Source organism: Canis lupus, chromosome 33, assembly GCF_003254725.2.
Source record: "Canis lupus dingo isolate Sandy chromosome 33, ASM325472v2, whole genome shotgun sequence".
NCBI classification, from domain to species: Eukaryota; Metazoa; Chordata; class Mammalia; order Carnivora; family Canidae; genus Canis; species Canis lupus.
This window is the reverse complement of record NC_064275.1, coordinates 27,804,623-27,816,801: the sequence shown is the minus strand read 5'-3', so window position 1 is coordinate 27,816,801 and position 12,179 is coordinate 27,804,623. Positions and strand designations below refer to the sequence as shown.

The 12,179-nt window shown below is 52.1% G+C and overlaps 1 protein-coding gene across 16 annotated transcripts in view; it reads right to left on the bottom strand.

Moving 5' to 3' along the window:
* KALRN (kalirin RhoGEF kinase) overlaps window positions 1-12,179 on the bottom strand; it is a 659,950-nt gene that overhangs the window by 135,745 nt on the left and 512,026 nt on the right. For all 16 annotated transcript variants that reach the window (XM_035710078.2, XM_025474776.3, XM_049105377.1 and 13 more), the window contains one exon: window positions 5,403-5,649. In XM_035710078.2, the coding sequence (XP_035565971.2) occupies window positions 5,403-5,649 (247 nt within the window). The remainder of the gene's footprint in view (window positions 1-5,402; window positions 5,650-12,179) is intronic.

Sequence of the window (12,179 nt, the reverse complement as noted above, 5' to 3'; positions counted from 1 at the left end):
GGAGTCCCGGAATCGAGTTTCGCATCGGGTTCCCTCCATGGAGCCTGCGTCTCCCTTTGCCTCTGTCTCTACCTTTCTCTCTGTGTCTCTCATGAATAAATAAATAAAATCTTTAAAAAAAAATAAAATAGGAACTTTACCCATTAAACACTAACTGCCCATTGCTCCTCTCCTCCTATTCTTCTTTCTGTTTCTATGAATTTGACTACTCTAGGTACCTCATATAAGTGGAGCCATACAGTATTTGTTCTTTTTTGACCAATTTATTTCCCTTAATATGACGTCTCTGAAGTTTGTCCATGTTGTAGCATGTGTCAGATTTTCCTTTCTCTTTAAGGCCAGGTAATATCCCATTGTGTGCATATGAAAGTAATTTTCTACTTGGTGTCAAGGAGGGCAGGACATCATTTCTCATCGGCACGATGCTAGGTATGCCTGCCCTCTATTTGGATGTCATTGCCATTAAGTTCCTTCTGAGCTTCATAGAAACTCTTTTGTTAGGTTCCAGCAGTACCCAGACTTCAGAAACCAAGACCACCATGCAGCCAAAATCTCCTTTAAGTTTTGTGCTTAAGGACAAATGGTTGATCATAAAGGTTGTATTCCTATTCCTTCATACTAAATTAAATTGGGGAAAAAACATTTAGTTTCTACTATTCAGAAACTGCAAAATAGGAAAAGATTGATAAAAAAAAATCATTTTCCTTTCTTCATTGTACATAGTTCAAATCTTTCGTTGTTACATTTAAACTATATCCCTGTACATCAGTCTGTTGGATTCCTGCTAGTGTTACAGATGGAAATAAAACCACTAATTTTGGGATCCCTGGGTGGCGCAGCGGTTTGGCGCCTGCCTTTGGCCCAGGGCGTGATCCTGGAGACCCAGGATCGAATCCCACATCGGGCTCCCGGTGCATGGAGCCTGCTTCTCCCTCTGCCTGTGTCTCTGCCTCTCTCTCTCTCTAACTATCATAAATAAATAAAAATTAAAAAAAAAAACCACTAATTTTAACCAGAAAAAAAAAAAAAAAACCAACCACATTTCATTTGTCCATGCGACCATCAATGGGCGCTAGGGCTGCTTCCGCCTTTTCACTGTTGTGGATAGTGCTGCTAATCTCTCTCTTGGGTCTCTTTCAATTCTTTCAGGTGCGTAGTCAGAAGTGGGATTCCTGGATCACATGGTAATTCTGTTTCAGTTTTTGAGGAACCCTCTACTGTTTTCCACAGCAGCCACACCATTTTACTTTCCCACAGCAGTGCACAGGATTCCAATTTCTCCACGTCCTTGCCAAGGCCTGGTGTTGTTCTGTGGTTTTAAATTTCTAAACATTTTTTAAAGATTTATTTATTTACTTGAAAGAGAGAGCGGGGGGAGGGGCAGAAGGAGGGAGAGAGAATCTGAAGCAGACTCTGCTCTGAGTGCGGAGCCGGATGTGGAGCTTGATTCCACCACCACGAGATCATTGTTAGTGAGGCTGCCCATGTTTCCATGAACTTATTGGTCACTTCTATATCTTCTCTGGAGAAATGTCTATCGATTCCTTTGCCCATTTTTAAATTAAATTGTTCTCCTGTTGTGTTGTAGGAGTTCTTTATGTAACTTGCATATTAGTCCCTTCTAAGTCTTTTTTAATGTCTCCTAGGAAAGGCTGCCAACCCCCTAAGGCAGGGACTCTCAACACTCATGGAATATGGAATCACCAAGGAGCTGAAGAAATAGTGATACCCAGGACCTGGGTGGTTCTGAATTAACCGGTCTGCGGTGAGGTGTGAGGCATCAGAAGACCTTTAAAAAGTCTTCTCTGAGTGATTCTCAGGCGTATCCAGACTTGAAACCATTGCTACAAAGTCTTTGCCCCTTGGGAGGCATGGCCCTCCCCTGCTCACTGCTGAGAAAGTGAGAAGGGATCGATTAGGAAGAGGAATGACCAGGTCCCCCAGCGTCCAAGCCCAGTGAGGGTGGCAGTGTGGCTGCAAGGTAATAGGAAAGGCAGGCCCCCCGCTTGGTCACACAGCCCTGTCATCAGTCCTGCCGCAGATGTATCAGAAGGAAACAACCAACCGCTATCTCCTGAGAGGCACGGGAAGGAAAGACAAGAGAGGAGCCCGAGAGCTGCCCGGAAGCTCAATGGGCAGAGCGCGTGGTGGAGAGCCTGGGCAGGGAGGTGGGAGCCTTGGATCTCCTCCAGCTTTGCCATCCACTTTCCCTATGGCTTGTGAGAAGTCCCCTTGCTTTCCTGTGCCCAAAAGTGCTCCTAGAAGAAAGAAAACTAGGTAGTGCACTAGTCCTCGGTCCTGGCTATACGTTGGAGTCACCTAAGGAGCATTTAAAAGACGCTGACCCTCGGGTCCCATGCCAGAAATTCTGAATCCGGTTGTTTTAGGTGGGGACTGGGCGTTGTCGTTTGGTAAAGCTTCCAGGTGAGTCTATGCAGCTAGGGTTGAGAACCCTGGTCCGGTGGTCCTCCCAAGGACCCCCTTAGTGTGAACATTCCAAGGTTCTTCTGCTTCCATCTCTAGGGGCGACAGTCATGGCCTGAGCACTCGTGTGGCACTTAGCATGTCCTACGATACCTGCCCCGCTTTTCATAGCCCACAGGAGCCTGATCTGATGCTCTCTGCAAAGGCTAAGAGGACCAGTTTCCTTCTCAGAACTGAAAAAGTAACAGATTCTGACCTCTAGTGATATGGGATGAGGCCAACGTGTCCTATTCCACAACCCCCAGAAGAATGTTTTATTCTCCATCCAGCTGTGCGGAGCTTGTGAGGGGAGCACCTGCTGGAGACAAATCAGCTGAGGGGAGAGGCCAGGTGGCCAGCGGGCAGCCCGCTGGAATGGGAGAAGGAGCCACTGACTTTCTGCTGAGAGCCCAAGGCTCCTGGCAGGCCCCGGAGAGGGAGGTGGCTTTCCAGGGCATGCGCCGAGTGTACGTACTTGCAGCTGAGGCTGCGTCTGGGCCATAAGGGCTTCTCCACGGAGTCCTGACTGCCAGGCTTTGGACGCCTGCATATTCTGAGCCCACACGGCGAGAGGGCAGTGTGAGCTCATGAGCCGCCCTCTCAACGCCAGGCTCACTGGCCTATGCTTGGAGAGAGAGACCAGCCTGCAAACAGAGCCCAGGAAATGGGTGGTAGGCCCTTGTAGGGTACTGCCGGCTGGTGGAGAGAGCTGGAAAGTTCCAAGCCTGCCTCCCTCCCTACTTTCTCTCTTCCATCCTTCCTCCCTGGTATCTTGTTTAACTCTCCACCAATCTGTCTCCCTGTAGAGCTCTCGCCCTGAAGGCCTCTGGGTCACACACCCCCTCTGATTGCTCTCTGCTTCTCCACTGTGGCTTTGCTGCTGTCACCCAGCTGGGTGGGGGCGAGGAGGGGACGCAGGAGAGGCTGGGCCTATGTCAGGAAGTCTCAGCTCGGGGACCCCTGGATGGCTCAGCGGTTTAGTGCCGCCTTCAGTTTTAGGGCCTGATCCTGGAATCCCAGGATTGAGTCCCATGTCGGGCTCCCTGCAGGGAGCCTGCTTCTCCCTTTGCCTGTGTCTCTGCCTCTCTCTCTCTGTATTTCTCATGAATAAATAAATAAAATATAAAATAAAATAAGATAAGATAAAATAAAATAAAATAAAATAAAATAAAATAAAATAAAATAAAAAAAATAAAATGAAGTCTCAGCTCTTCCCTGGAAGTAGAGTCCTTCCTGATAGAACCACCTTCACCTGCAGACCTTCCCTGGCACATGAGGTTCTGTCCTTGGTCTTGTCTCCAGAGACGGGGGTCTCTAGACTGGATGTGGAAGTCTGTAGCTATTTTGCTGAATAACCGATGACAAATGATGTCACAACTACAACTTATCATGACAACTACCAGGTATTGCGTGCGTGCCAGGCACTGCTTGAACTTTACATCATCCACCCTCGCAATTCTGGCCCCCTTGTGCCCCCGTTTTCCCTCGGTCGGACTTCAAAGAGAACCACATTCCTGGGGTCAGGGATCTTGTCTTCCCTAGTACCATGAGTTTCTCCAGTGGCTACTTCAAAGGACTGAGGCGCTGTATCCACAATTCAAACTCCACACGATTTCCTGACACCATCCCTCCTCAGTCTTCAGAGAAAAGGGGGGAGGAGCAGGTGATGGCCAAATTGGGGGAAGCAGACACAGGGGTGTGTATCTGTGTGTGTGTGGACGGAAGAGAACCAGGTTTTAGTTAAAATCCAACTCCTTGAAGGAGGCGGGCAGCCCTAATAAGGCAACCTGTACCGCCATCTGGTGGACGAGAGGAAGGCCGGCTTTAGAGGTAGACCAGATGGAATTTGAGAGTCGGGACCATTTCAGACATTTCATCAGCCCCCAGTACCCATCAGGAGGTCTGTAGAGGGTCTCCGTGGTGACCCTGGTGTCCCTGGTGTCCCTGCCTCCCAACATGTCCCTACCCTCTTCCCATTTCATAAATACCCAGCACGGGTCTGTGCAGACGGCACCTGTAGATCCTGTGACCAGTCAAGAAAATCAGCTCAGAACCAGGAGAACTTGGCCTCACCCTCTGGGCCTCCGTTTACTCAGTGTACAATGACTGGCTTCAGAGGTCCTGCCAGCCTTGTCTTTCGAGGTTAGTGGTTGTCATACTGGAGTGAGCACCAAAGTCCTTCGGAGAGCTTGTCAAACACAGACCGCTGGTCCCCGCCCCAGTGTTTCTGACCCCGGAGGTCTGGAGTGGTGCCTGAGAACATGCATTTCTAAAAGTTCCCGAGGGATGCTGATGCTGCCAATCCACAGGGGCCCCCCTTGCCCCGCCCCGCCTTGGAGAACAGAACCATGGTTCTGAATAGTTCGGCCTCCTTGGTGCGAGGGAAAAAGTGAATAAACGAGCAGAGAATTCATATAAAATAAATAACACAGAGCTTATACACATCAGAAGCCAGGGCTCAAATAACTTATCCATTCGAGCCCCATGAATAAGTGTCTGGAACCCTGGGAGGGCTGAGGGGAGGGCCAGGCCCGACTCAGCGGTGCCGTGTGCTGGTCCGGGGTTTGCCCGGAGCCCCTGCGTGATCACAGGCACTGGGGCGGAGGTCAGGGGGCCCAGCGTGGCTCTGGAGCGGGGGTGTGGGCGGCACAGAAGGGGGAAGGCTGGGTGCCAGCCCGGGGGACAGTTCCCCGGTGCAGCGGGAGAGCTGGACGAGGACTCGGGGCCACCCAATCCAGCTTGCACTTGAACAGGAAACGAACTCACAAAAGTGACCCGAGACCTTCCCATAGTCGCAGGTCGCTGTTTCTCCGAGTTCCCAACCTGCTCCCTTCACAAGCAGGTGTCAGAGGTCAAACTGGCTCATGAGACACGTTAGTTCCAGGACATTCTGGGGCCAGCGGCCTTGGGCCCGAGCCCGCCCCCTCGCATCCCCCTACCTTTGACCAAGGGGAAGAAGCAGTCCATCTCCACGCTGCTTCGGGAGTGGGAGATGCACAGGGCGCTGCTGGGCACCAGGCCCTCCTGCGGGGGGCTCCGCTCCGTGGTGCGCACCAGACACCAGCCGGGCCGCTCGCTGGGCCGCTCCAGCAGCTCCACCGTCTGTCCCACCTGGATGGTCAGCTCGCTGCTGTGGCCCGCGCTGAAGTCCTGGAGGACCACGGTCAACTCACATCCACCAGAGAGCTTGGGGGGGGGGGTGGAGCAAAATGTGAGGGGTGGAGGGAGGGGGCGGTGGGCGGGAGGGGAGAGAGGAAGGATGCAGGCGGAGGAGGAGGAGAAGGAGGAGGAGGAGGAGGAGAGGAAGGAAAGAGGAGCGATGGGAGCCGGAGCAGAAAGGAGGCAGGAGATGGCACAGGGAGTTGGGAGCAGGAAAGAAAACAAGAGAATAAAGTAATTGGCACATGCCCAGGTGCCACCGCAGGCTGGAGCCCGCCAGGCCCAGCTTGACCCCAATGCCCCCTGCCCGCCTGGAGTTATTCTCCTCCGGGGCCAAGCTTCCCGCTGACGGTGCGCTGCACCCCCTTCCCCAGTTGTCTCCTTGCTTCTTCCCAGGGTGCTCCCCGTGCCACCCCCCCCACCCCAGGGCCCACACTCCGACTTACTGGGCACCACTTCTGACTCACTCCCTCTTCCCGCTGCTACCTGGAGTCTGGAGATCATGCAAGAGCTGACCTCCTGCGTCCCAAGCTTTGTAGCCTTGACCCTCCCCCCACCCCTAGTTGGAGCCCTGGCAGGGAAACAGAGGCTCCGGTGACACAAAAAAGACGGAGCCAGCAAGTCGAAGGAGAAGGAGAATCGGAGGATCTGGTTTACCTTCAGCCCAGCCACTGGGGCCCAGGGAACAGGATGGGAAGGAGGAAGGCGGGTCACGGCCTTAGGAACCCTACCTCAGGGCCCCATCCCGCCCTCCCCTGGGCATGGCTCTTCCCCACGGCACTGGCTCTGGGGCAGAACCAATAAAAGTGGGGAGAGAGGCCCCGGGGGTAAGAACAGCCTCCCTTTGACCTGAACACCCAGACTTTCACTTTCCACCACGAGAAACCACTGGCTCTTAGTTTCTCTCGCAGGGCGAAGCACAAAGCCTCTCTCTTGAAAGAGCAGCTGCACTTAGGGGCAGAACAAGGGAAGAGAAGGGGAGAGATGGGGCCCCGGGGGCCCAGCTGGGCAGCCTGTTCTCCCCAAGATTCTGCGACAGTGGCTCAGTGGGAAAGTCCTCCCTGCCGCCTCAGGGAGGTGGCCTGTCTGTGCGTCCCCGAGGGCACCCCCTCCCCCCGCCCCGCCCCAGGCCTGCACGGCCTGCACCAGCGGCCCTGCTGACGCACCAGCCCCTACAGCCGAGCCAGGGCCCACGCATCCCGCGTCCCGGGAGGCTTCTGTGAGCATCCCGGCGGGGAGAGAAGCAACAGGCCCACCAGGACCAGCAGCTCAGGGTTCAGGACCGTGAGAACTTCCTACTAAAGGAACTTGAATGTCACAGTGGGCTCCAGAAGGTCACGTGCCGCATCAGACCGACAGTCCTACCTTGTGTCGCCCCCCAGCCCTGAGCCCTGAGCGGGGAGGCCGCTGGAGGCCCACGTCTGCATCTGCGGATGGGCACCGTCCTGCCATTGAGATCGCATCAGGAAGCGACACTGGCCGGACGGAAGGGGGGAGAGGGAAGGAGACAGAAGAAGCAAACACGCTTCTTGGCTCATTTTTCCATTTCCCTTCCCTGGTGCCACTAAATGCACGGACTCCACCTGCGTCCCCCTCCCGGGCTCCCTTCCCTAAAGCACCGTCCTGAGAAGGGTGGTGTGGGGGGCTGAGACGCAGAGCGCTCTCACGCGAACCCTCCACTTGATCCTCACAACCACCAGGTGGTGGTACCATCTCTGCCTCACCCATCAAGACCTTTAAATTCGGAAATGCCAAGATCATTGGTTGGAACAAAGAGCAGGCATAAAAATTACCTATGGAGTTTATTTGCACAGGCTGGTTTATTTGCCTTTGCTGGTTTCTTGCTCGCCCGCCCCGCCCCCTCCCCCCCCCCCCCCCAACACAGGTCATGATTCAGGAGGCCTACGGACACATAGTTTTAGCAAGACTCCCCCAACTCATGATTCTGCGCGAGGGGTCCCTGAGATACAGCCTGAGAAACACTGGCTACATGATTTCCCATGGTCACCCAGCTGCCCTGAGCCCAGCCCTTGACCACAAATCCCATGTCTTTATACCACATACCAGAGCAAATTATGCACAAGTTCTAGGTATGTTTGTGGTTGGAGGGGGTTGGAGGCAGGTGGAGAGAAGACCACTGGCCTGAGTTACTGGTCCTCTCAGGGCTGTCTTGGCCTACCTCAAGTTGCTTACACGTTTTCGGCCAGTCTCTGCTACACGGGAGCACCCACACCACCGGAACACAAGGTCCGCTGAGTTAATGTCACTGATGTTCTTTTTCATTTTTTTCCTCAGTGGCTGGTGGCATCCTTAAATTGATTATACTTTCCACTACTGGAACTTTGTAGAATTTGCAAATTCCATTTGTAGAATGTTAGACTAGATGACCACAAAATTTCCTGCCAACCCTGAGAATTTATTTCTATCACCAGGCTCCTAGGCTTCAGGGGAGTCATTCGTGCGTGCCAACCTCAGGATTCTTTCCTAACGTCAAGTGTGCGCAAGGCCCGAGATGCAACCTGCAGCCCTTCAGGGATAGCAACGGCCCTTTTGCAGACTGTTGCAGCAAAGCAGAGGGAGCCTGAGGCTCTGGTTGCAAACAGCCCAGCATGTCACCAGATACAAGACCCACTGCCTCCTTGGACAAGTGACAGCCAGACCCACCCACAGGCAGCTGGGGGCTGCAGTAGGGAGTGTATGAGGACGAAGAGCCAAGCTACATGCTTCTATAATTCAAAGATCAAGAGAAACCTGGGAAACCCCAGTAGATGGTGGTTTTTGCTTCCCGTGAGCTGCCCAGGCCAGACAGAGGAGAAAGTGGAGGAGAGATGATCAACAGGTACTTTCTCTGGCGCTCACAGACCCAGACAGGAACCATTATGGTTCAAATATAGGATGAACGTCCTGTTTTGCTTCACCTCCGTGGTGTGGCCAGGACTGGAGTCAGTACTGGAATGTTCCCTTGCCACAGAGAGGAGGGGTCAAGGGCAGAGAGGCCAAAAGACCTTTGAGGAATCTTGGAACCCTTAAAACATTTGTACTTGAAATCTTCAAAATAATTCATTTTTGGGACGCCTGGGTGGCTCAGAAGTTGAGCGTCTGCCTTCGGCTCAGGGTGTGACCCTGGGGTCCTGGGATCGAGTCCCACGTTGGGCTCCCTGCATGGAGCCTGCTTCTCCCGCTGCCTGTGTCTCTGCCTCTCTCTCTGTGTCTCTCAATAAATAAATAATACTTAAAAAAAATAATTCATTCATGCCTCACGCGTTAAGCCTTCTCTTGGACTGTGATGAGTCACGCCACCTACTGACATTAATTATATAGAGTGTGCCCCGCATTAACTAATAAAAACCAAATCCCATCACAAATACTAAATGAGGAGTCTCTTGGAAAAGTACATGTGCAGCTTTCTTTCTGTCCAGTTCTGTTGTGTCTGCTCCGCTGTCTCCCAGGGTCCCAGGCTCATTACTTTCTCTTCTCCCACCCAGAAAGGACCAGTGACCATGTCCCCACTCTCACCGCTGTCCCTCACCTCACTCTCTCTACTGTCCCCTTGCCAGTGCAGGGGCACATTCACAAAGTCCCCACTTCTCCCCCTGAGCTAAATCTCTGTCCCAGAAATTTAAACAGGTCTTCAGAGAATGGGGTGCCAACAACAGCTGTTTTCACCTCGATCTTTTCCCCGCAGCCTTTAAGAACTGTTTCCATGTCCTCTGCAAATCTTTCAAACAGTTGTCTCTGTGAACCCTGTTCCTGTTGGCTGGGCACCCTCTGGCTGAAACCACGGGGGTACGGAGGGAGGGCGCTGACCTCTCACCACCGCAGAGGTCCCAGGTGATTGGACGGGTGTCAGGAAGGGCCCTCACACCCTGCTCAAAGCTCCAAGGCTGCCTCAGATTTGTACTGTTGATTTTCAAACTATTGGCAATGGATGCTCAACCTGCAATCTACTAGTTCGATCCCATTCTAGATTCAAAGACCAAACTCACTCCCAGGAGGGAAATGCTGGGAGCCTTGAGCAGGTGCGCAGGCTCTCAGGGTGAAGTCAGGTGTTTCGGAGTCTTCTCTGGCCGTGCACCTCAGTTTCTATGATCGTCTCTCACCTAATTGCCTTCACTGTGACCCCCACCCCCACAGTCTCTGACCCGGCCCCTTCCTGGGCCCTTCTCAGGCATTTTCTTTGCCTGGCTCCCCAGGGCCTTGGGGGCAAAGGGGCTGCTAAACCTTTCTGATGCTAATCGTTTAGATTTCTGCCCAGCCCACCCAGCTCCACCTTGCTGCTGAGTCATCACCTGGTTCTCCTCCCCTGACTTTGCCAGCCTCTTCCTTTCTGGGTCCCCGACTACTTCCTACTTCTGGTGGAACCTGTTCCCCTGATGCCCAGTCCCTGGGTGGACTTTGTCCTCCCTGCTCTGAGGTGCTCTGGGTCGGCCTCTTTCCAGCAGCTACCATTACACACACAGAGGAGACTTCATAACCACCCTTGTTCCTACTCATATTCACCAGAAATGATTGCTTTTATTTAGGTCCATTCTTGCTTGATTACTACGTGGAGGCTGATTGAACCTCCTTCGTGTATAAACAGCGTGAGCGAGATTAACCCTAAGAACTTCCTCATGTTATGGAAAAAGATCTGATTATTCCCTGCGGGAGTTTCCAGCAATATTCCCAGGGGTAGAACACGACGTGCCCAGCATTCTACTGTTGTTGTTCTAGGCCCTCGGCTTCTGCCTGCCTGTGTCTCCACCAGATTCTCCTGAAGGCTACGGGCTCTGGAGCCCCTCACCGCCTGTGTGACCAGGAGCAAGTCACTTGACCTCTTGGTCTCAGTTTCCACATCTGTGGAATGGGGATAGAACGGTATCTTCTTCATAGGTTGGTACGAAGATTAAAGGAGATGATTCTTTTTTAACTAGGCTCCATGCCCAACACGGGGCTTGAATTCATAAGCCTGAGATTGAGAGTCACATGCTCTACTGACTGAGCCAGCCAGGCACCCCAATGAGATAATATTTTTGAAAAGATTTTTATTTATTTATTTAGAGAGAAAAAGCACATGGGTGTGTGTGTGTGGGGGGGGGGGGTCAACAGAGGGAGAGAAACAATCCCAAGCAAACTCCATGCTGAGCCCAATGTGGGGCTCGATCTCACCGCTCTGAGATCATGACCTGAGTTGAAATCAAGAGTCAGACGTTCAACTGAGAACCACTCACACGTCCCGAGATAATATTTTTAAAGCACTTAGGACAGTGTCATCAACAGACTTAGTTCTCCAAATGCTTGTTTACAAATCAATTCTCGCAGTAAGTTAGGAGTAGAGAAGAAATGGAAAAAATGGGGATAGACTGTACCAGCTGTAAATAGGCATGTAAATTATCTCAGAAGTAAATCAGATCTTTTACCTTTTCTATAATTTTAATGCAGTCTTGCCCTAACCTGGGGTAACTAGAAGAACTGGCCTGAAAGCTTCTAGGGAAGGTGACTCAGATGCCTTTAAGGTTCTCCCAACTTGGGGCAGCTGGGTGGCTCAGTGGTCTGCCTCTGGCTCAGGTTGTGATCCTGGGGTCCTGAGATCGAGTCCCGCATCAGCCTCCCTGCAGCGAGCCTGCTTCTCCCTCTGCCTGTGTCTCTGCCTCTCTCTCTGTGTCTCTCATGAATAAATAAATTAAATTTAAAAAAAAGGGGTCCCTCAACTCAGCGCAAGTTTTTTCTGCAAAAAAACAAGGGGATGGTGGGATCCTGGATCCCTTTATGGAAAATGAGGATTCATTCTGCATTGCTTCCCATGCACTGTCCGTCTGAAGAACACTCCCACCCAGGAGTCTGACAATGGCCCACAACACCTGCTGCCCGAGCCGACCTGAGCCAAAGGCAGATGCTCAATCAACTGAGCCACCCAGGTGTCCCAGGATAGCCGCTTTAAAATCCACCTCTATAAACCTGTCCTCATACTCCTGTGAAATTTAGATGAGCTCTTTAGAAAGGAGACCTCTTTACACAGGTTTAGTGCTGTGTTTCTACCCTGATTGAGATTTGAAACAGGTGTAAAACAATGTCTGGGCAGCGAGGGACACAGCTGTGGAGCCCTGGGATGCCTTCAGCCAGAAGGTAGCCTGTGTTGCTGCCAAGTCCAATGACGAGTCTAACGCTAATGATTGGCTTCAGTTTTGTTCGCTGGAGCTGGGGCCCCTCTGACTGCAACTGACCGAGCTATTTAGTTTAGTTGGTTCCTCCAGGGTGAGATGGAAGGCGGAGCCACAGAGAGGCACAGGGTGGTCTGCAGTGAGTAGAGATCTCAAGAATTGTGTAGAAATGAATAGCGGGAAGAATGCAGGAGCGGGGAATCAGGAGGCCTGGTGCTGGGGCAGGTTTTACTTGTGTGTGACATTGGGAAAATCCCTTCCCCTCTCTGTACCTGAACTTCCTCATTCTTCAGATAAGGAAATTGGATTTCAGGGGCCCTTCGGGTGTTAATATTCTATGGGTGAAGTAGTTCACTCATTAACACCCAAATCTGTTTAATTTTTTTGGGAATACTTATTAACTTATCTTTAACAAGT